Source organism: Mycetomoellerius zeteki, unplaced genomic scaffold (assembly GCF_001594055.1).
Source record: "Mycetomoellerius zeteki isolate Tzet28-1 unplaced genomic scaffold, Tzet1.0 scaffold149, whole genome shotgun sequence".
NCBI classification, from domain to species: domain Eukaryota; kingdom Metazoa; phylum Arthropoda; class Insecta; order Hymenoptera; family Formicidae; genus Mycetomoellerius; species Mycetomoellerius zeteki.
In genome coordinates, this window is record NW_017256436.1 from 3562386 (window position 1) to 3587847 (window position 25462).

Here is a 25462-nt window from a genome sequence, read left to right on the forward strand (position 1 = left end):
AGAAGATTTTAATTATTATCTATTACTTCATATACATATTTATCATTCTTATTTCTTAATAAAACTTTATAAACGCATTTTATAAGTTATTGTGTCATTTTACGTCTTATTTATGTGCATTGTTTGTAAATTTTTCATGAGTAGTCCCTATGAGTAGTCGTATATCCCATCCCTATGGGATATACGGCAAAAATGTAAGGGTTTCAAAAAGTTCATTTTTTAATACGAAAAATAAATATTTCGGATTTCTAATATTTTTTTCATAGTAGTAGACACAATACAAAGTTTTTACTGATATAGTTCGTTTTACTTTAAACATATAGTAAATAATATTTAATAAATCAAGTTTTTTTGATAGGTGCGGCATATATACCGGAGTTACCCTATAAGAAACAAGTGCACTTTTTACACATCTTATACATCTAAAAAAAATATTAACAAAAGTGTATTTAATAAAAAAATAAAAAAAGAGCAGTAAAATTAAATAATAAATAAATTAATTCCCCTCTCCCCGTTTTTCTATATCCACTACACCTAGATAGATCGCGGGGTTTGCTATTCTGAAAAGTAGGTTGTTATTCACAAACGTTTGGAAAAACTTGATATAGGATGTTCAAACTAATTGTTAGAATATAAAATTATTTGTAGTATTACTCATCACACTCGAAATTCCTACGTAATTATTTTGATAGTCCAACAAAATTATTTTCAGATTTGTATCTAATTAAATTTTCAGATATTTTATCGTTCTTTCCGTGTGATACTAATAATAGTTATACATTGTTGAATATGAAATTATAAATAATGCTGTGTTACTTTTAGTTGGTGTCGACTGAGATATGTCTTGAGAAAGTTTTTAATTGATAACAATCAAAGGAAAGATACAAAACATACGAGGTCAGAGATGCAGATGGGCGATCGGCAAAGGGATCATACTCATCCTCCTGGATCTGCCGTTCAGCTTGAACATCCTCTGCATTTTGCCTCATTGGGATGTAGGATCTATCGTCATTGTCGATCGAGAACGTAGATACGGTTAATCGGAATATCTTAAGAAAATATGTCTTACTTATCGATCATATCGCGCGTTGCCTGGAACTCCGCAAGGTTTGCCGCCATTCCTGGCTTTCTTTGATAATGCTATAGGCATTCGGATCTTCCGTAGGTTTTCTGCTCGTGAATTCCGTATAACGCTTCCGTCAGACTATGACAACCGATAAATCACCTATTAACCCGCTTGCGCGGCGTTCAATGACGATAATGCCTTTCCGTAAACTCGTTTAACAGAAATGGCATTTACGGTAAGAGAACATTCAAGCGCAACTTGATCGTCGAAGAAAATGTGACGGTTTCAAAACGCAGCGGTTTCAAAACGTGATTAAGCCACACGGCAATTACGTCGTAACTTTCATTGACATTTACATCCGTAGTACGAAGTCGTCTCGAATTATCGATTTAAATCGCTTGTATCCTGCGAAACTAGAAAGGAAGAAACTGAGACTCTCGAGCCTGCATTTAAAATAAAATGTCAAAGTGCTTTTTTGACTTATTAACTTTAAAGAGACAGAAAAGTTAGATTGCTCGAAATCTTTGACAATTTTTTATGACAAATTAAATAAATGAAGTTTATTTATACAATTAGCACATAAAAAGTAAAAATTATTTTTTATTGACATATACTTATATAAATAAGCAAAATTTATACAAATAAAAAAGCAATATATAAATATATTTCATTTTTTCAAGATTATATCGTTTTGCAATATCTCAGCTTTCATGTAATCCGATCATGGTGAATTTTAACGATGAAACTTCTATAAAATACAGCAAATAAAAATTATTGCAGGTTTTATTAACAAAAAAACTCAATATTTTTATCTTTTTATACTAAAAATTAAATGCTCAAAATAAAATGATTGTCCGTGATTCTGATGATTCATTTTATAGCGGCAAACCTTCTGAAGATTTCTAGTTAAAATTCGTCATAATCGGACCGCCAAGATATTATTGCAAAACGACGACCTCGAAAAAGAAACGGAATATGTATACAGTGTGTCCGGGAAAAAAGGGTTCAACATTTATAAGGATAAGCAGATAATCATGATACTAACATACAAAATTGTTTATATCTCAGAAACGGTAAATTTTTTATCTATGTCTCTACTAAAGGGTTTATTATATTCACTATAGTGTGTACTATCTACCTTATAAAATGTTGGATCTTTTTTCTCGAATATTCTACATATACATATGTGTATGCTTGCGCACGCGTGTGTATCGTATATTTATATAAGTATTTGTCAATAACAAATATATTTTTTTAATCTTTATACATATTGTATAAATATCATTTAAAGTTTCACTCTTTTACACTTATTTAGATCGTCTTAAAAAATTGTCAAAAATTTCGAGCAATTTAATCCTCTAAACTCCTTAAATTACTTTCAGAATATTAAAGATTTTTTAACATAAAAGTTTCTCGACATTCTACATTCTCTTTCAAATAATTACAGTTCAGGAACTATGTATTCTCCCGAAATAGTACGAAACATCTATTAGAATATGTTAAGTAACATATAATTATACTCATTGTTTAATATGATAGAAATCACATATGCTACCGTTGCGAAATATAACTATGTACATGTAATAACTTTAAAGAAGTAATTTTTTTGTGTGGATTGCATAATGTTTCCTTAGTAATCAGTGAACTTGAAATACTTTACCAGCTAAGGAAATGTACACGTGTGCGATATTCGAACTGAATGCATAATTATAACGTTTTTATTTCCATTTACGCTGTATTCGGGGAACGTGCTATCAGTGTGCTATTGTGTCATTTTATCTTTATCGTTCATTACAGACAGAACAAGAATGACGCAATAACGCTAATAGCGCAACTCTCAAATGCAACTTTAAACTGCATAAAAAAACTTATATTGTCGTTGGATAGATATAATATATGGTAAAAAATTGCGCAATAATACTATAATGACAACAATACTATTGTTAAAAATTATACCATCTAGCTTCAGGAGCGTAAAATCGTTACTCAAAAATAGCAAAAAACTTAAAACGGTGAAGTAATTTGTTTTCTGAAATTATTGAAATGCATTTTTTGATCAAGGCATTCTAAACAATAGGATATATTATTTAATTGTCATTTGTGCAATCATATAACTGTAGAAATGAATCGTCTCAATTTCCGTTGGAAACTCAATAAAATATGTGAAAACTGGCTCTAGAAAAAGCTTCTTCATCGACATTTTTCTTTACTAAAAGTGGGATTTACTTCGATCAATATTCCTTGATAAGTTAATAGAAATGCCTTGACAAGCTTTGTAAAACAATAAAATAGAAATCTTTAATATTTATCGCGAATTAATTTCTCATGGAAGTGGTACAATAATTGAATTGACCTTGTGGTAACAGTGAGATCTTATGGTAACATTTTATAGAAACAGAAAAATATATAAAATAATTCTAAGTTAATTGTAAGAAAAATACATTTATTTGTAGCCACATTGCTACTAAAACTCATATTTTGACACATGTCTAAAGAGTTTATTATTACAGATTACAGATTAATAAGAAATATTAGGAAAACAATAAAATTTAGTTATGTTGTGAATTAGCCCACTGTTTAGTAAGATTTTCAATTATTTTTGTACCGAAGTAATATTATCTAAAAATCTGTATATTTTATTATCTTATTATATTGAAAGATTTTAATAATATTCTCATATTTAAATGTTAATTTTATAATAGATAATTTTTGATCATATAGCAATTGCTTAACAGATAAAATATATTGCAAAGTGATTTCTTTTAATATATAATATATATGACAAAATGTATATGTTTTGCTGTTGGTTATAAGTTGTTTCGTACGGTTATTTGCATATGGTAATCCATCAAAGTCAAAGATTTAGGACTACTAAAATTGCATACTAATAATAAATATCTTCAAGTAATTTCATTTTATTAATAGGATCACATTATCGCAGATTCGTTACAGATAATATTTATTTACATTAGCGCTAATTTATTTAAATAAATCACGATGTCGTCTATGTACAAATATGTCGGTGTATGTATTCGTAAAACAATAATTAATAATTCTATGATGATAAGACATATCTAAACTAGATAAAGTATGATACAACAACAGTGCTTTAATAACCATCGGTATCGGGAGGATGCTGCACCTTCGCAGCCCTTTTACACGTTTTTTCTCGATTACGTTTGTCAATTAAAGATATAAAAATAATAGCCTCCAGTCGGCAGTGCGTACGCTGATACGGGCACTAAAATCCACCGGCTGTATGAATAACAATAATATCTGAGCATTTTCGTGGCGTCACGAATCCCATTGTACAAAAAGGAAAAAGACAAGGAAAAAAGCAAAATTCACTGAATGCACATCGGTTCCCCTGTTCGTTTTCGCCGCGCATAAAGACATTAGGCGCTAATAAAATAATAAGTAGAGTCCGTCAGTCCTGTGACTTACACCTTAAACTATATGTTAATCACATGTTTCGCGGTTATTTATAACTAGGATCACAGGCTGTATCTGTGATTATTCAGTGTTCACAATCGTCATTGTTAGTTATAAATAATTAAATTGGTTGTTGAAACGAGGAACTGTGTAGTAAATAGTGTTCTTTCCGGAGTCGGGGCATCGTGAGTTTACGCGCATCGAAACGTGACTTCGGTGAATCATCAATTCGACGAGCCTCAACCTCCCTGTAATAAGTGAGAATTAACATCGCTCACTTTTATCATCCTCGGTTAAAATATACATTGTATGTATGAGCAAAGAACGAATGAACAGAGAAAACGAAACCAAATTGTTTAAAAAAAAAAACTTGTTTAACGTATCACACTCTATCTGCATTCATTGTCCGTTCGTTGTTCATGCATTCGATGTATATGTACCAATGTATATTCGTTATTGCGTCCAGCGAACGAGTGCGCGATAATTAAATGATATGTTATTTTCGACAAAGTATAAATGGACAACACTCAATATATTTCCATGTTTGATAAGAATTTCAGCGTCTTGACTTTTGAATTTTTAAACAGTCACGCACATTTCGCCCAATTGTAGCACAATACTTTTCATCAACTAAATTCGGACACAAATTCGCACTATTATAATACACGCAATAAATAAGAAAGCAATTAATCGGAACGTATCAAATCGAAGGTAGAAATGCTAAATGGAATACGAAATTGCAACTACGGAATGTGAAATATCGACTGTGCTATTATCCTCTGTTGCGAGCTAATAATACGATCGGATCTTTTCACACACTCGACTGCTAACCATACTTTTTTAACCGAAAGTTTTTCGCTTAGAGACAAAAGATATTACAAATTCGTGAGAAAAATACATAAAAATAGCACTGTATATGAGATGTAAAGATAAAATTTACATAATTGCAAAGTCACCGAACGTAGACCAAGTAATCGAAAGTTTGATTAACAAACTCATTCTTGACGTTGGTTAGGTAAACCAAATATCGTTTACATATTAAAAATAATACCAAACATAACATCAAATAATATCGAATAAATATAAACGCTTGCCTTTGCATTTACTGTGATATGCGACTCGATAAAATATTCAAAAATTATTTCTCAATTGATAAAAATTACACATATACCCCTTGATAAGTTAGGTATATGTTTTACACACATACGAGAAATTCGAATAAAGATAGAAAGAAACGCGTATATAGTCTTGCTCTTCTTAAAAAATTTGAAAAGAATTTTAAATATATCTTTGAATGTACTTATTTTACTTTATAATTAAACACGATATATCTGTATGAATTTGAAATGTGACCATATTTAAACATGATATATTTATATTAATTTGAAATTTGACCTTCCTCTCTCTCTCTCTTTCTCTCTCTCTTCACATTTGTATCGTCAATGAAAGTGATAACTTGTTTTTTGCACAATTACTATATTATCAGCTACATCAGTTATACACATGACAAATCAATGTACGTTCGTGCATTGCAAGTCAATATATCGGTTTCATTTTTGATCAGATAGCAAAATTGACTGCTAAAAAATCTCCGTCATGTTATAAAGATATATGAAATATTCTTTAAATGCAACTCGAGGGAAGTACATATAAGTCCTGCATGGAAATGGTATCGTTATATTTCAGTTTAGAATTGTTGGATTTCTGTCCGTTTAGAATCTCCATAAGAGACATGATTCTTAAACAAATAAAAACGAAAAACATTCAATATTAAAAAGGCACAGAATAAGGGTCATTGAGAACGCGAGTATCGCTTCTCCAGCGCGTATCATCTAAACGAATATGTTTCACGTGTCTAGAATTCTGTTATTTATACATTCGCGCACGCGTCGATGACACGATGAGAATAAGGCCGCGTAGAAGCAGAGCCAGTGATATGGTGTAAAATAATGGAAAGAAGCAAGAGCAAGTAGTTCACTCTAAGCGACTCGCCATTTTACTAGCTTCGCATTAACGTCGACGATTGGCGCATTTAATCTTCGCTCGAAATCGGATGACATTCGAGCGAATCGCACTCGGCCAGGGCCTCGCCGCCGCGTCGTAGAGGAAATTCGTCGGTTAGCAGGCTCTCTGGCACTGTAACCGCCGAGTCGATGCTGTCGAAATAGCGGTGAGGCCACGCGGAGCTCGGGCGAAAGCGCCTGGTGGGCGAACCGATTATGAATTCTACCCGCGTGGAACCGGTGATGGATGATGTCTCTTGATTCAGGGAGTCCGGATAGAGGGATGAGTCGCTGTGTCGGAAACTGCTGTTGGTCGAGCACCAGGAACTCGGTGGTTCGGTGCAGTTCTGGAAGATACGAAATGCGTGTTAGTCATTTAGACAAATAAAATGCGCCCTGTTCTATTACAAGTGCGAAAATTCTCCTGCCGCTACTACAGCATCGCTTTAGAGATATATCGTCTTGGAGATACATCTTAAAGAGATGCGTGACAAAGAGATTAACTTTATATTAATACCCAAGAATTTAGAACAGCCGGTTTATGTCAGTTTTGTAGCGTGAGAATTGACGGGACAAATTTACATGTTAAATGTAGAATGACAACAATTTGTAAAAACACTACTGGCTGTTTTAATGCTGAGGTATCAAAATCTGTTATCTCTCGTATTTATATAACATGTGTATGAGCAAAAGTAAAACTCTCATACGAAGCGATTTTACTACTTAATAACTTGAATTCAATCATAATAAATATAAATGTAAGAATCGCAATAATTAAGTAAAGAGAGCGTGTCACGAATTTTATTAGCGAATGCAATATATCGTAAAATGACATCGTTTCGCGCGATATTGCTGGATATAAGATGGACAATGAACCGCAAGGCCAAGCAGGTAAACGTGTGGTCGATTCATTTTCCCTCAAAATCGCGGATGTGACTATAATAGACCACAGCTACGACGGCTCTCTCGAGTTTTTATACTCCGTAAACAAGCAACGCTAGCAAATAAAATCAAATCTCAGCAACCAAAAAGAGCAAATCAATTTAACATACAACATACATTTGAAAGAGCGGGGAGGAAGACTCGCTAGCGCTGAATGCTGATGATGATCATAATGATACGTGCTAATATAAATGTACTAAATAAATGTTCTCTCCTCTTTCTCTCCTTCTATATCATGAGAGTAAAGAGATCTGTTTGAGTATGTACTGAAATGTATGGGAGTATCAAGGTAAATGAATATGCGACGAATCGAGCGTGTATGGTTGTGTGCGTTTTTATGAACGAAAGATAAATGTGGAATTATCTGAATGTGGCTAGAACATTACTAGTTTTGTCTAGCGGTCGGTTTTTCAACAAAACTTCGGCAATGGAAGCTCGCGTTTATCGTAATGAATGTGCGTAAACTTTGATGAAATATTCGGCCGCGCATGCACAAATTTTGATGGGTTCTCGTAAATAAATCGCAAAAGAGAAGAAAAAGCGACAAAATCCAAATATGTGCGAATAACCGTTTAACCCTTTGTGATGCCAGTTTGAAATAATATAAAAGTGTATTTTATTGTCTTTTCTAACACTAGCGTGGATCATAGAAATCAGTCTTTAAAGTCTTAGAAATTAAACAAGAATGTATTAGTTTCTATTTTTAATCTATAAATTGTTTACAATATAGAATTAGCAGTATCCCCTGAAAGAGAAGAATAATTTCATTCAATAGAGAAGTGGAAATTAAAATAACAATTTTAAAAGTTTAAATTTATGGTAATAGATTATTAATACGAACGATTAATGGTCTATCTATTCTATAGTACTCAAACAAAACGCGTTAGCATATTAAAAAGAATAACTACGTTATTCATTCCAAAAGTTCAAAGAACTCTCATATGATATATTTACAAAGATAAGCATTCTTACTGATATTCGTGATCTGGGAGATTCGACTACGGGTACGTGCGCATGCCAAAATCCAAGTGAGAGCGTTCAAACCATGGTGTATCCTCTACTGGTGTTGGCAAAGGGGAGGAAATGAAAATAGGTTGAAAAGACAGAGGCTATAGCTCACCACATCCAGGAAAAAAGCATTAAAGCAAATGATAATAAAAGAAGCATAACTTACGAGAAAAAACCGGCGGCACGCGAGAAGGGGCCACTTTCTTTCTTTATTGGACCGCCGTTGGGGACGGGCTCGAACGCACGCTCGCCTGCCCTCCAGATCTGATTTCGGTATGGTGGACGATTGGGCGGACAATTGGTGGTTTTAAAACAAGAATTAGTCGATTCGCTCGCTCAAGTCTGCACGTATTGTTACAGATGGTTTTTTTTTTCCAGGAACATCGATTTATCAGGCAAAGATAGTGGCTCAGCGAAAACGGGAATTCCGTTCCTGTATGATTGTACATCGTTGGTACCGTGTCGAAGTCCGCGGTAGAATAGAGGAAGAATGGAATAGGACAAGGACGTAATGAAGATAGACGTCACGGGAAAATCAGCAGAAAATAACAGAGTTATGAAAGTCGGTGCATGTGTCTGTATCATCGCAGGAAACCGTACCAGATACAGCCTCGATAAATATACGTACTTTCGGTATCACTAGATGATATAGTCACAGTTACGGTTGTTACATAAGGATGTGACATAACAGTAATAAGACGATAATAGTAGTAATTACAATAGCGAAAAGTACAGAGGTGAGATAGTTAGCAAGATAATACAGAAAGATTCGTCAAATGAAAATGACGATAATGGAATGCTGTTTAGTCCGTCTAGCCAATCTTAATTTAACGAGACCGAAGTCAGTGCGGGTTGAGACGAGATACTACTGGGAAGTAAAAAGGATATAGTTTTCTAATCTCGTTACAAAGGTTAAGAGAGTGGACTTCGAAGGGAATGATGTTGAAGGCGATGATTGTCCCTAAGAGAGAGCAACTAAAGCCTGTCATCCTGAGGGAGAGAAGGCTTGTCGAGAGCTCTCTACTATACCGGACCATTGGACAACGGTGACTTCAGCCAGCTGCTCCAAAAGAATTGCTTTACAGGTCGTACCTTGCCGTTCTCGGACGCATCGACGGACGTCGCTGCGCGCGCCAGGCTGTGGGAACGGCGTGCAGGAGCGGGCGGTCGTCGAGGGGGAACGTTTACCGTTCCTGTGTTGGGCGAGGACGTGCCGAGGTTGTTGTTAGACTCCAACGAGTCACGGGCGCGGGACAGCGAGGAGGATTTATTTAGGGAGTCTCGGCTGGAATTGTTACGTGGCAGGGATCGATTGTTCAAAGACGACTCCCGATTTGTTTCCTTGCTGCCGCCGCCGACGCTACTGCTGTTGCTTCCGTTACCGCCGCTCCTGGACAGACTTCTATTGCCTAGCGAGTCTCGACTGGATTCGCGCGGTTTCGATAACGACTTGCCGCCGCCATGGCTGTCGCGACTAGAATCACGCAGTGGTCTCGTTAGCGATTTAAGTGATTCCCTGCTATCGTTCCTGCTGTGACTGGGCGGTCGCGCAGGCGTCGTTGCAGTCACGCTCGTTGTAGGCGTCGTCGTTGTCTTGCCGCTCACGTTGCCGAGTAAAGGTATACGACTAGGACGCCGCCGCGGCGACGGTTTGATCTCTACCGGCTGATGATGATCCCGGGCGGACTCCGTGCTGCTGCCGGGCTCGAGGCCGCTTTGCTCGCATCTGGGATGCTCCAAATCCGCCTCGGGTTCGGCTTCCGTTGGTGGTCGTTGTTGAAGACGCTCTAATACGCGTACTCGCGCCCGCGTACCTTCTAATTCTATATTTCGTTCCTCTAACTGAAAGAGATATGGATCATGTTATATTGTATTATAACGAACATCATATACAATATCATATTGTAATATTATAACGATTATCTGTTTACAGAAGAATGTAACGCACTTAATAATGTAATATTTTTTTGGAATTCTTTTAAATAAAGTTGCTATATGTATGTGTGTGCGCAGCGACTTTTGATTGCGACTCACCTGGAAACGCAAATCATCGTTCTCCTCGCGCGCTTTATCCAGTCGCTCTGAGAGAGTTTCTGTACTTTTCTTGACTTCATCTAGCCTTTTTTGTAAGACCTGCAAACAATAAATTGTTAAGAAATTAACAGTCATTGATCAAGTTTATTCTTTTAACTTTTAAATAGATGTATTAGAATAGGAATGACTGATCTTACCTGATTATGGACGGTAGTAGTAATTAGGTGCCGCTGAAGCTCGAGGGGCGAATGCTCGCGAAGAATGGCCGCAATCTTCCTTGAGTCGACGTCTTTCACGTGAGTCACCCTAGTGGGCGAGACCAGGATGGAATCGAGCGCTCCCAACCTGGCTCGCCTTTCATTCACGTTCGCCTCAACATCGATGTCGACATTACGCATCTCGTCATTGCATCCGACAACATCCAATAATACATTCTTCTCGATGGTCCTTGTGCGAAAGCGGCTCTTGTGAGCCTTGCTTCCAGGACTACCGGTGACCGACACGAACGCCGAACTATTGCTCTTAATACTAGTAACATTGGCATTCTTCGGCGAGGAAATTACCGGCGCGATAGGTTGCAGTCTTTGAACGCCTGGTGTCAAAATCTCCGAGGCGTTCTCGATCAGTCCAGCCCGCAACCGATCCTCCAGACCAGTCTTCAGTGCCGATAGGGCGGCCAACTCCGTTTGCAGTTCTTGAGCTCGGGCACGACTTGATATCGTCTCTGCCTCGAGCTCGGCCACTTTGTCTAATAGCTGTTCCTTCTCCCGCCTGAGAGCTATCACTTGCGGGTCCCTACTATCCTGTTGCTGTAGATCGACACTTCCATCATCAACATTACTGTTACAGCCAATTGTTCTATCAGTATCACCGAGACCAGTGATTTTTCTCACAGCCTCGAGCACATCCGTCGACACCAGTTCCTCTGTCGCTACGCTCTCCAAGCGACCCTGAAGGCACTCGACCTCTTCGCGCAGCCGAATCCCTTTGCGGTGGATGACATCTAGCAGGTTCCAGAGTTCGTCCTCCGCCTCGTCCAATGTATTCGGCCGGGGACTGCTCGCTCGCGGCGCAATCGCCGTCGAGGCGCTGTCCTTCGACGAAGTCTCCGTGCTGAAACCAGAGTCCTGGACCGTCGCGCTGCAGTTGTTTTTAGTGCCGCCACTGTGGGAGTTGCTGCGGCTTCTAGGCAGCGACGAAGACGATTCACCTCCACCCCCGCTACCGCTTCCACCGCTGCCGCCCCCGCTGCTACTTTCGCGTGTCACTCGCCGCCTTATCTTGCCAGGCTCCCATTCGCTGATCCTTCGCGAGGACGGGCTCGACAGCGGTAACGGGATGTGCGAGCTCTGGGTACAGGTAGACGACATCACGGACGCACCCGCGGACGCCGTAGCGGCCATCTTGTGCCGGAGGTTTGGGAACGTCTCGATGACGAGGTCCCGGAACTCGAGCAGAGCACCGACTTCATTCTGCAGTTCCTGCAGGGCCACCAAGGATTTAGCTTGCTCGCTGATGAGGTAGTGAAACGGACCGGGGCGCAAAGGCATGCAGTCCATGCCACCAACGCCGACGCCGCTGCCACCGCTGCCGACGCCGTTACTGGTACTGACGTTCACCACGACACCCTCTGTCGAACCGCCGCCGCCGCTACTATTGCTACCGCACTGCTGCAACAACAAGAAGAAATCTACCTTGAAATCCGTTATAAAAAAACAGGAAGTACAGAATATAAAGTCTACTCTTTAAATTTTTTGAAGTGGAATCTCACACTAAAGAATGAAAATTGAGCCAATCTTGAAAAAGAGTGGCTCAATTTTCAATTTTTAAGAGTAAGATTTATTCTAAAAGTTTTAGAGAGTACTTTTACAATCTATAATTTGCAGCTATAATAATGCTATGTGCACCGTACAGAAAAAATTAATCATTAGTAATACAGACAATTTACAGATTCAGTATTACAATGATATATATGCAAATATGTATAATATTATATATGTATAGGATATATATATGATAAGAAATGTAAAATGTATAAAAAATACACGGTATATATAAAATTATAAGAAGAGAATTCTATTTCGTCCCTAAAGTCTAACCATTTAATGAATGTCAATGGCAAAATATAATCGAAAATACATTATTGATTATGTATTGCAATAAAGTTCGCAAGTTTTGTATAAAATTTTCTTTTTACCGTATCAATTTAAACTCGAATAAATTAATTCATCGATTGTTTTTCATATAAAAAAAATCATAATATTTTCTTTTTCATATAAAAAATAATATTCCCTAAAATTGAAAAATTGTTCCTAGATGTGAAAATTTTATTAATTAATTTTCGTAGCATCAAATAATAAATAGAAAATTTGTTCATACAAACTGTTAAAATTTCTAATTTATAAGTTCACTAATGCAAATAATTCAATTGCTGAACTTTCTTTTTATCGCTGAAATCGACAACGACACTTTCTCATCATCTGATCGTTTTCTAGTACTACAAATCGAAATGAAGCCCTATGTGTGACGGTTTCACCGTCCACTTTCTTGCGCGAAAATAACATATTCGCTAATCCTAAGTGAAGCGCGCTAACTGTTATCCGAACATGCTAGTAATTCGCGAAGTCTGGCACGTTTTCTTTGGTGCACCGTCAATCTCGCTGCCATCGCATCATTCCTTTCGGACACACCCGCGCGTGAACGAGCCGTGACAACAGAAATTACGCCGATAATCGGCGTAATTTATCACATTGGAAAGTGCAATTTCTATCTCGTTCCCGAGAGAGACCGAAAGCGTTCTTCCATTATTTCAGGGACGTGTCCAATATCTCACGCTCGTGGCAAATAGATACCGCAAAAGCTTTCACGATATTTCTCACAAAAACCGATGTCATTCAATATACTTTAAATCAATTCCAAAGTAATTTGAGAATCTTTCGAATTGAAAAACCAAGCAAAATCAATATTGAGAGTTTTGCAGTACTTTTTGTTATATCATGCAATATTATATTTATTAGTAAATCTTTTGCGATCCTATTATACAGGATGTTTCCGGATTAAACCGCCAAACTTAAAATTTGAATTTAGAATCTCAAAACAAATAAAATTTTTGTAGAAATTTGCTGATAAACGCTTCGTTTAAGACATTGACTTCTTAATAAATTCCTCTAAGTATAATAATTCTTTAATTCGTGAGACCAGACAATTAAATAAAATTGAAAACAAATTAATTTTCGTTCATTTGTAAATAATAGTTTAGGCTAAAAAAGATTAATTATGCATATCGTTTTTTTTTTGCTCCTTTTATTGAAGTTATTATGATGTTACGTGTGTAAAGCCACGACGAATTCAATCATTTGCATTTGCGAATGATTGAATCTACGTTTAAATAGTCTGCAGTTTTATTGTCGTGCGCAGCAAACCTTAATTATCTTTCGGAGAAACACTTTACGGCCAAGATTACTAGATTACTGCAAAGTCCTGAAGCATGAAGATTCAACTAATTCGCATACATTACAAAGATCTCTATATGGCGTTCGCATAAGCGAACGCATAAGCGGGCAATCAAATATAATGTTTGTTGTATTATAAAACGGTACGTAGACTTTTAGAGCCTTTTCTATACTGCGATTATCGTTTCCTGATGTATTTCCGGTAATGAGAATCGGGTTATTGGAGCCTAATATCCGTTTATTTCTCTTTCGATACAAAGAAGCTATTTCCGAACAGACACCGCGTTTCGTTTATAATATAAAAAAATGCACCGAGATCGATAATTATTAATTATCCTAACGAAGCGTGCAACGTCACACAATATGGTTCCTATTTTCTCTGGTATTTTCTCACGTATCGCGCTGATGATAACGTTCAATAGAATGTTTATTTTCCAACTATTGGATGTTTTCTTCATTGAGATAGAATTATTCTTCTAGATTAATCTAAATCTAAAAGTATAATCCAATCAGCGCGAAAAATAACTTCCAACAGTTGCAAAATAAATATTCTGCTGAACGTGGCCAATGGGAAATTTGTACGACCGAGCACAACTGTCGCAAATCGCAAAACAATCGATCGACAATCGGACATAGCCATCGATCATAAAGGTTCGATTCTCTTCGCTGAAGAGTCCGAATTTAGGTTGCTGTGTCTAACGGGGGCTGTATAATTTTATTCCTCCTAATTATCGATACGCACTTTCACCGGTTCTATACCAGGCGAAGGAGAATGCGGTCATTATGTTAATGGCCAGCGACTACATTAGTTCGAAACACACGTGCGCAAATTCGATGCATTTTTTAACGTGCCAATTCGACCTCCAACCAGTATTGACGATTAGAACACACATTTTACCTCGTAAAGCGGATGCCTATGTGCGCGTCCTGTGTTATCGAAAGCGAGATGGGAAAGTGAACACCGAAACGGATGTGCGTCCTCATAGATAATTAACTCATAATCGCATTATCCGGGAAATGCTAAGCTTTTCTCCCTGCAAGTAGATTTAGAGAAAATCAGGTGATACATCTCGTTACACCCGCCTATATTTCTACATAATTATTATATCCGTTAAGATTTTTAAATAAAGTATCATCAATCGCGATGTTAATAATAACAAAATAAATATCACCGTACAACGTAGTAGTATACATTACATAGTATCTCAAATATGTGATATGTAATAAATAAAAAAGTATCAGTTGCTTAATTATCGCCCTGATAAAGTGAACTGGCATGTTTACGAAACGTTAACATTAACAATGAAAGGAGATAACCTATAAACCGCGTAACACACACACACAAAGAATATACTGGAATTATGATGAACAGTACTCATACATCGAATATCAATATCGAGATAGTACTTAGGTAAATATTTCAAGTAAAATTTAAAGTCCATATACAGAAATAATTAATTATTATAGAGTTAAACAGTTTAGAAGTAAACATAATAACAATAATTTTCTAAAATTATTCGTGGTTAAAATAATTAAATTATTATTTTATGAGATATATTCAAACTGCAGGCGCTATGTTGCGCGATGTCCATTGCAGAGAAAGAAAGTGGAAGTCCCCCCGAGGATATGAAGGGGGGGGATATACGTTTCACGTCTGTTATTTTATCTTCGTACAATTTGCATACGATATCGAAGATGCTGATACCGACTATGCATGATACGCGCTACCGTCACGTCTCAACGCAGTGTACGATGCATGACGCGTCTGATTAGTCAAGCGGCAAGATGGCAGGAAAGTGCGAGAGAAAACTGGGCTTTTGTGTCAAAGTCTTTCTCGAGATATTTCTCCATTCAACGACAAACGAAGACCAAGAGTGGACATGATATTCAATTTTTAACACATCTCAAACGGTTTACAAGGTAAGAACTTATAATGAGATGATCGATGTAGTGAAATGTACATTGTTATATGCAAATTTGGGAAAGAAATTTGAGAACGATAAGTGAAAGCCCGCAAAGAGCTCGCATTCTTATCTTAATTTAACATTGCAAAGACTTGCACTTTCTTATTTATCTGTCTGTGCTTATAAAATCAGTATATTAAAAGATTCTCGGTGCTAATTACTGACTACCCATTAATGCTCGCGCAAGGAATTTTTTTATTCATTACTTGCACAATCGGTTTATCTGTATGGTCACCTCTGTGTAGCATTTAAGCAGTAATGTTGCAATGTGTTACTGAAGGCATAATGCATCCCAAGCAAGGAAACGAATCCCACCTTTGTCCATGAACGGATGATTCACGCCGTGCTCGACAGACGGTATCGTACCTCGGAACAGGGTTTGCCACCGACATCTTCAAGCAAATTCACCTTCGTGCACTTATTTGAGAAATCAAAAGATCTTTCGTAGTCGTGTATATAAATATTCATATTTTGAAGAATTCTTACAATTAAATCTGACAAATATATCGGTTCAATAGGGACTTCGTCACTCGTATTCGAATCGCAACATAGCAACTATATTCAAATAAGTTCGATCGCTTTATTCGATGAGTCAAGGATTCGATATGAATTATATACTTTCAAATACCTGTCGTCGCACAAGAAGGTTGTAATATAGTCTATAAATCATTTCAATAACAATCAAACACAAAGTCTATGATTTTACGACTTATAAATAAAAAAATCAACTAAGTAACATCTTAATTATGATATACATTTACGCAGAACAATTCACGATTAATGTATGAAATGCGTCGAGTGAATTCCTTATCAAAATCAGTTTCTGAATTAGAGATTGAATAATAAATAATAACAAGATCTTTATTTCGTATATAGTAAAATAAACTTTATAATTTTAGTCTTCCGAAATATTTACTTTGAAAGTATAATATTTACTTCAAAGTATAAAATTAAAGTTTGCAAGGAAGGAGAACTTTCTTTCTTTTTTTTATAAAATTTCTTGAGAAAGATTTCTCAATAAAAAAGTCTTCAAGTTTTGTACAAGAAATCTTATAAAAAAAAATTAAAATCTTATAAACTTTAAAGTAAATATTTCGAAAATAGTGAAGTAAAAATTTCTCAAATTATTAAAGTCTGTTTTAGAACATATTATGAAATGAAGATATTAAATTAAAATCTTATTATTTATTTTCCTTATTTTTGTAAACTTTAATTATATACATATAATGGTTAAATATAACAGTCATTAACTGTTTCGACAAATCAATTCTCTCCTTCGGCTTGAAGGCTGTCCGGGCACGGCCTCCGTATTTTCCGCGACATTCACCTACACACATTTTCGCCATTGTTCTCTCTTAAACATACCGCTCCTTTTAAACGCTTCTCGTTAGAAGCGGCTACTTCGAGACGAGAATGTCACAACAACGGATCTTTACGCGAGGTCGTGGCACAATGAAATGTACAAACGTGTAAAAGAGCAACGCGACTTCCCCGACGAATACTCTCATTCCTATAAGAAGCCACATTGGTCGAGATGTCGGACCGATTTGTAAGGATTTACAAGCGATTCGTAGATGACGAGCATGTCCTCCCATGATCGACCCAGACAATCTCTCTCAATAAAGCAAGCATTATACTGTCATCATACAATTTGTTCCGTTCATGATTTTTGTCGAGAATTAATGCATGTCATCTCATGTAAGAAAAGAGCTCTACGTTATAACTTCAGCATCTAAATCTAATTCCTCGAAGTATTTAATTATTTATGAAAAAAATCTTATAACCCAAAGAGAAAGAGAATAAAAATTAAGAAAATCTATGACAAAAAGATAAGTTTTTATATGCATAAGTCAGTGTTATAAATTTAAATAAAAAGTAATGAATATATAAGTACAATAAGTATTTTTTCTTTAAGAAAACTAGAATTTATTTATTAATTATATTATATCAATTTGAATTTATCAATTATATCAGAATTAAAAAAATGGGATGCTAAGAAAAGTCAAGGCATCAAAAATTGACTTTTTTATCATCTATATTACTATTATTTTCAATTAATTGTCACAAAAAAGACTTGTATTTCCTATTCAAGAGATATCGATAAATAATGGTGAAATTAATTTGCATATCGTTATTCTCGGTCATGAGTTAAGTGGTAGTGAGTAAAGGGATGTTTATGGGATTGTGTATGTGTGTGTGTTTAAGACGAGTAAAGCAATGTTATCATTAACGCCAGTAATTTATTCGACGCGTAAATCCACGTCGATGGGGCAAACTTTTACAAATCAGCACTATGAAAACGAAAGAGAAAAAGAGGGAAGTGCAGAAGGTTCGCCTGCACGCCCGAGGGGTTCGCGTGATTTATGACGCGTCGATGCTAATCTCAAGGTCTCCTCTTTACTCTGAAAAACAATACTTCCGATAGAGCAGGGGTGGCTCTCCACCGCATCGAATCGACGTTAATTACGAATTTATTTACAACTCCGATCATTTTCCTCAATACGAACCTTATGATATATTTTTGATTCATAATTATGAGTAGAAACCCTCTTACCGAGCCTATAACAGAGTTTAGTTATGAATAATTTTGTTAAAAATCCTACGAGAGAAGAAAGTATATAAGAAGTATACATATATACCTTTCTCTTTGGTATATTATTTTGATAAAATCGCTCGTGGCCAGACTGTGTTACAGGGTCTTTATTCCGAGTTAATTGATTCTGTTTGTATGCACGTATTCAATTGATGACGATGCATCTTCATTAATTAATTATCATTACATCGGGGCAGTAAATAGCAGTTTGTTCTGTCTGAATATATATGTATTTTAATATATTTATTTTTATATAAAATATTTTTAGATGAAAAAATCTTTAAAAATATTTCTAAGTTAAAATTACAATTAATTTTATATATAAAATTCGCTCATTTGTTAAAATATTGCTATTTAAATGAGCCATATATCATAATTAAGCATCAAGAAATTATCACGAACGAAAGGAAATGAAAATCTTATTCGTGAGCTCGTGATTCATATGGCTTTGATGCTTACATCGCGGCATTTCTTTCCAGCCTACAAGATAAGACTTCGAGCAGATTCTAGCGGGCACGTCCACGTGCAACATAGAGCCCCCGCATGCAGTAATCATCCGTATAATAATGGCTCGGTCGTTGCACGCGCGTGTCACTCTTATAAGGAGTGAGCTGATGCCTACGCGTTCGCTGCTACTTTTTTCTTTCTTTATTTGTATCTATCGTTCGTGCCTCTATGAGGAAGAGTACAAAACGAAAGAGAATAAAGTGTGATGCAGGCGCTGAGAGAAAGAGAGAGAGAAAAAAGAGAGAAAGAGAGGCAGAGAAAATCTCGTCCGCCTCCACGTGTTGGCACACGTCGTTTGCTCCGCATGTAACTCGCCCGCCTTCGACTACGCTAAGTGAAGATCTTGATGTAAAGGGCCGTGATTTTTAGACGCCCCACGTGTTGATTGCGCCGACGTGCCCTGAGGTCGCAGCGCGCACCTAAGCATACGCGTTGCTACATTTGTATCGCGATATAAATAACTTGACATGTCAAATTGAATTTTACTCGATGAGTACATGATTAATGATGAGCTTTGTTTTACGCCTTCACTTTAGTAGATTAAAAAAATATAAAAATATAGAAACGGGAAATCTCTCTTTAATAGAAATAATAAATTTATTACAATAATTAAATTTATGAAAATACTTTTATTAATTTAATAATATTATAATAAATTATAAGTTTAATAATATTGTAATAAATTTATTACTATTATTCTTATTAAAGAGATAGAGAAATTTCCCGTTTCTATATTTTCACTTTCTTACTCTATAAAGGGAAGACGTAAATAATAAAACTACCTTATTCGTGAGTTTACGCTTGCACTGTGTTTGAAATAAAATTGTACTGATCAGCTGCTATTCTCCATCCTTTTCCCCCCGTTTGGAAAATATTAATTTTATCACAAACACACATACATCGTGCAAATGCAAACTCACAAATAAAGTATATACGAGTCCGATGTAAACATTGTCTAATTTGTTACTCAGCTATTAATACATTCTTTTCAAACTGATATCATCATAGATATGTTGTAGAGTTAAAAACTCGCATAACTTCAATGTGTCAGCGAACCATATTAAACGAGGAATGTATCATTAAATATTTATTACCGAAATCGAATGGGCGTCGGAGTTGGTTATTCAATCATAAAGTTTTGGAATCTGTCGTCCGCGTGATCTTTTCCATGATTTTTATTGGCGACTATTAATCTACCGTAACTGAGACGAAAGTATAATAGGATCGAAAATTACAAAGCAAACACGGAAGGCACTAACACCCCAATTTAAGACAAGATAACTACGCAAAAAATAAACTGACGTTATATTTCCTTAAATAAATTCAATTCTGGTGCTTATCTCGAGTCATGAAAATTTATTATATTTGAACAGATAATTACGTGACGGCGAATATCTTACTTATTTAGAAAGAGACAAAAAGGATTAATCTTCGGGAATAAAAAGATTCTGTAGTTTGAATAATTTAAGTAAAATGAATGAGATTATTAGATCAAATATAAGATAATATAAAAAAGATAATATAAAAAATAATATAAAATGTATAAAAAGTGTAATATGAAAAAATTATATAATCATTTGAATTAATATATTTTGAACAAATCTAAAATATATTTCGTATCAAAATTCAAAGTCCTGTGAAGAATTTCTTACGAGATCGAGGTCAGGCTTTCCAGGTGGAAGTCCGTGAACATTTCTTATTCGTTAAACCACGCAATCACCCCATCCCGTCTGCATCCCAACGCATATGGATGAGACTGTCGTCGTAGATGGTAACTGTCAAAGGTAAAAACTTGAAAAAGCATTTGCAAGTATTGTACATCGAGTATGGTAGCCACAGCGAGACGGCGATGTCGTGTCTCAAGGACACTATTTAACACGATAAAATACACATACGGACATCTACTTAATTTCGGTAGAGGAACAGAGTAGGCGGCAGGTGTGTTCTTCAAACAATGGCGCGCTAAAACAAGAATGAAGGTGACTGAACATCGGACTCTAAGTACGCTAATTTCTACATTCCTCGACAATGCTCGGTAAGGCGTGTTTATTCGTTTCTTCGCGAATATCTCGCGCGAATCGACACGTTAGACTCGCGTGAGGAAACACTCGTTACGCTTCAAGTTCACGGCACACTCGGTAACGAACTCGCCAGGGAGACTATATTTGTTAGCGGTGATATGTGGGCACCAGCACGATGAAGCCGCAGAAGGAAGGCCATGCCGGCGGCGTTCGAGGATTCGAGCTGCCAGTTACACACAGCAAGTAATTATCTTAGCAGAAACTTAGAAATCCTCAAAAATACATTAAAATAGTACTTAAAAATTCAGATCGAAAGATTTTAACCCTCTAAAACGGTAAGATTTTTTTCAGAATGTGTCTGGTAAAGTGGTAATATTTACTAGATATACTAAAAACATTCTATCGTATCGTTAAAATTCCCTCATACTAAGGTTTTGCTGAAGTCTATAGCTAAAGATTTAGCTAGATACAGACATGAAAATAATTTTACTGGAATCATCAAAATAATTATGTATAAGAACGCTAAAACTGGTTGCTAGAATGTCGAAACTTTTTCATAGTATCGCTCGTTACGCTTGAGTTTCCTACATAATTATTTTAATAGTCCAACAAAAGTATTTTCAGATCTGTATCTGTCTAAATTTTTAGATACTTCAGCGAAATCGCTCTTTCCGTGTAGTGATGGTTAAGACGTTTATGAGTACACGAGACATGAAATGAGAAAAAGTATACTTAAGCGAACAAACAATCTCTCTGCAAACTGCTAATTTCCAGCTTCACTCTGGTTTCACTTTGGCAAAGACAGATTACCTGGTCTACGTGTATATGTCGCTGGATAATTCTGCATGATGTCAAACTCACCGGAAGAATTACTATAATTTCTAAACGAGGCCGTGTACAGAACTTGCGTGAAATCTTCGTATGGGAGTCAATTGATGGGGTGCAGTTCTCGTTAGGTAAGGCTCTCTCTAAACATTTGATTTTACTGACATGAATTGCGTGTTGTCGGGACTTAATTTCTGAAAATTCGTCAATGCAACGAAGGTGGTGGTAAACGCACGTATGCGGGTCAAGGGAGACGCCAATGAGTAATGAGGTTTGTGACACGCGAGACGTCGGTAACTAGGAAGCAATTTCTATAGGCCGACCCGTGAAAATCTCTACAAACTTTCCCACGCAATTTATTCTCACAAAAGAATCAGTCTGCCGTCAAGTAAATTGCTTTTCTTCGGCACGCCTCGCTTCTTCGGCGCAAAATGTACAAGATTCACAGCAGATTCGATTTCGAGATAAACAGTCGCTTGGAAAACTGGGTCAATGTGTGAACATATGACGCAATATAAGAATAGAAACTATATGAGTTATTTGTTAAAAAATAACGTAAAATTTAAAAAAAATTAATACACTTAAAACAGAGTACAAATTAAAATAACAGCCTTTAACACACCCAATTGGGTTAACACACGCGATAGCTTTAACAACCCACGTATGTATCGTAACAGCATGCAGGAATGTAATTACTTAGTCAGACGCGATTATCTTTCACTCAATGACATTCATTCTTACCGAGGAATGCTTGAAATTATACAGTGATTAATTAGCGAGATAAACGCGTTCATTGATTAACGCGCAGTAATTACCTAAATGTAGGGAATACGTGAATTTTGACGAACTTAAAATGGATCGGAGGAACATTATCAGAAAAATTAAAGTAAATCAATGCTCACTAGGTTATAAAAGAGTCTTAAAATGCTCAACCTTCGATATTCAACAGAATTCTCTCGCTGTAGAAGGACGAGGTTTTCTGTAGCAGACCTTGACCCGCGTGCCATTCGCATCTGCGAATACTTAATCAAGTTCTTAATAAGCGGTACTATACTTCTCAGACGTAGTATATCCATCAATAACTTTTACAAGAGAAGATAATAATTAATCATAAAAACAAATTTGACGAAATCATGAAACGAGTTACGCAAAAAAGACTGTTCAATAGCAAAGATCGCGCGAAATCTCGGTTGCAATTCGACTTTCGTTTTCGTCAACCTAATAGCGTGAAACATCACGCCAGAAAATCCACGATTCGTCCGCGAGGCAATCTGATAAATGACCGGTTCATGCCATGGATATCTGTTGCGAAATGCGTGGGTGCGATGCTAAAGATCGGCTCTCTTGAGCGTCGATGTTTCTTCTTCAAATTGGCTGAACTCGACTGAAACGAAAATCGTGAGATCCGGCCACGCCGCAAGGTCAATATCGATGTCGCGAGAAGTAGGACTGCCGACGATGCGACTTTCCATTCCAACTGATTTTCCATTATATATTTACATAGTATAATACATTGTCATTAATTTCATACGCTCGCGATAATCAGCTGCATCCTAATCCCTATTTGCAACTCTATTTAGCATCGCCCATTCAACGCTTTTTAAATTATTTCCCGAACATTACGCCGTATGTCAACGAATGAAATCAAAAGATTGCGTTCAAGACCGTTACTAGGCGGAAATTTTACATTACAAGCAGCTATTCATAGCTATTTGCAAACCAAACAAGGACTCGATATTCACGATTACCATTGAAATTTAGTGAGAGGTCAAATCATTTTCACAATCACTTAGAAAAAATGTTAATAAGGTGCATCATTAGCGCATGTTCTTTGGCAGCTTAATTTTACTTTCTACTAGATACATTTAGGTACATAAAATATTCAATCACTTTCGAAAAGATCATTAATCTCATTGTGTTGGGCATGCCTCTGAAATTAAATTTACACGTAAATGTCAAAAGAGAAACTCGACGAAAAAGTTAGCGATCAAAATAATTCTTTGCGATAGTATAAATAATGTAATTGTTGACCGATTTCTCGAAACTATTTTAAATTGTAAAAGATTAAACAGTAACGATCTACGTTCGGTAACGATCGTGACCGAACGTAGATAAAATTGTGGTGCAAACTTGATCGATTGATCGATCGATCGGTGATCCGATTGGATCATCCATTCGGTCTCCAAGGGTTTACATAATACCGTTCGATGGCTTGTTATGGAATTTATCGATCATTACATCGATATAAGGACATACGCCAACCAACTGTCCTCTTATCTGTGACTCCGTTCTGGCCATGGACCCAATTCAACTTCTTACATAAAATTAAATTTTAAGTATTGTCTGTCTTTTGAATAAATCTCTAAAGCAGGTATTATTTCATAGTCTACACAGCGATTGAATTAATATTGTACAGCAAAAGTATATTAATTTGATAAAAAAAGATTAATTCAATACAATTATTAGATAATACGTATTGATTGTATAAATAAATATCGTGAGAATGTAAGATATATGTCAAATTTAAATAAAATCAAAATGATTGAAAACTCATGTTTAAATTACGATACTTTCTTGTGAACTTCTGCGAAAATATAATATAATATTCTATTAGAGCTAGTAATCAATATTCAAAAATTTAAATGTTTTAATTTAATTAGTGTTTTAATTTAATTTAATAATATTTCCAATTACAATCTCTGACTTTTAAAATAAACGAATATTTAGTAGTAAAATGGAATTAAAAATAAAATTTAAAATGGAAATTATCGCAAATTACTTACCATTTTTATTTAATATCAGTTTTGATCAAGTATATACATATATTTAAAGAGATTAAATCAATATATAATTTATAAGTTTAAATTTGCCGAAACAAGTTCCGGGTTTGAGTAAATTAATTAGCATATTTTCACATTAAGAACGAGCTAATTTGAAGCAAAAATGTAAATTTGAGACTTTCTGTGCGCAAAAAGGAAAAAACAGAGAATGGTTAACATAAAATAATATATAATATACAGGGTGTTTCCAAATTAAATGGCAAAACTTCGGGAGCGTGTAGAGGAGTAAAAAACTAAGAAAAAAAGTCCTATAGACATATGCTCGTTTTTGCTCCGTTTCAGAGAAATCGAAAAAAAATGTTTACATTTCTTGCCATATCTAGCACCGACATATTTGATTACATTTTCCACTTTCTGTTATGAATTTGTCAGTCGCTCTTTGAAAGCCTTTAACAGTAGATGAATTTTGTCTTTTGCAATATGCCGCGTACGTATTCTAATAGTGAATATGCTGATATGGTTTTTGTATACGGTTTCTGCAACGGTAATGCTTTAAAGGCGGTGCGAGAATATGCACGACGATTTCCAAACAGAAGAGTGCCAAACCGAAGAGTGTTTATGTTGACATTTAATAGATTGCGAGAGACTGGATCATTTTCAATTCGACAAGAAAACAACCGATTTCAAGCAGCGTTACGAAGAGATTTGCAGGCAGGGAATCGTATTTTACAACATTTTGACAATCATCCTGAGACCAGCGTTCGGAATGCGTCGGCTGTATTGGGAGTGTCACCACAAACAATTTGGCGAACTGTAAAAGGAGATAATCGCTATC

General features: G+C 35.9%; 2 protein-coding genes across 3 annotated transcripts in view; both read right to left on the reverse strand.

The window, feature by feature from the left end:
* The window catches only part of LOC108720315 (proton-coupled amino acid transporter-like protein pathetic), a 9763-nt gene extending 8318 nt beyond the window's left edge, over positions 1 to 1445 (reverse strand). The window contains exons 1-2 of the mRNA XM_018444253.1: positions 1070 to 1445; positions 895 to 1002 (exon numbers count right to left, since the gene is read on the reverse strand). Coding sequence (XP_018299755.1) covers positions 895 to 1002; positions 1070 to 1119 — 158 coding nt within the window. The 5' untranslated portion in view covers positions 1120 to 1445. The remainder of the gene's footprint in view (positions 1 to 894; positions 1003 to 1069) is intronic.
* Positions 1446 to 5898: 4453 nt separating this feature from the next.
* Positions 5899 to 25462, reverse strand: part of jvl (javelin-like) — a 70188-nt gene continuing 50624 nt past the window's right edge. Inside the window, exons 2-5 of one of the 2 annotated variants that reach the window (XM_018444247.1) lie at positions 10683 to 12152; positions 10486 to 10584; positions 9544 to 10293; positions 5899 to 6848 (exon numbers count right to left, since the gene is read on the reverse strand). In XM_018444247.1, coding sequence (XP_018299749.1) covers positions 6531 to 6848; positions 9544 to 10293; positions 10486 to 10584; positions 10683 to 12152 — 2637 coding nt within the window. In that variant the 3' untranslated portion in view covers positions 5899 to 6530. Of the gene's footprint in view, positions 6849 to 9543; positions 10294 to 10485; positions 10585 to 10682; positions 12156 to 25462 lie in introns of both variants that reach the window. The other variant, XM_018444246.1, reaches the window with a different exon arrangement.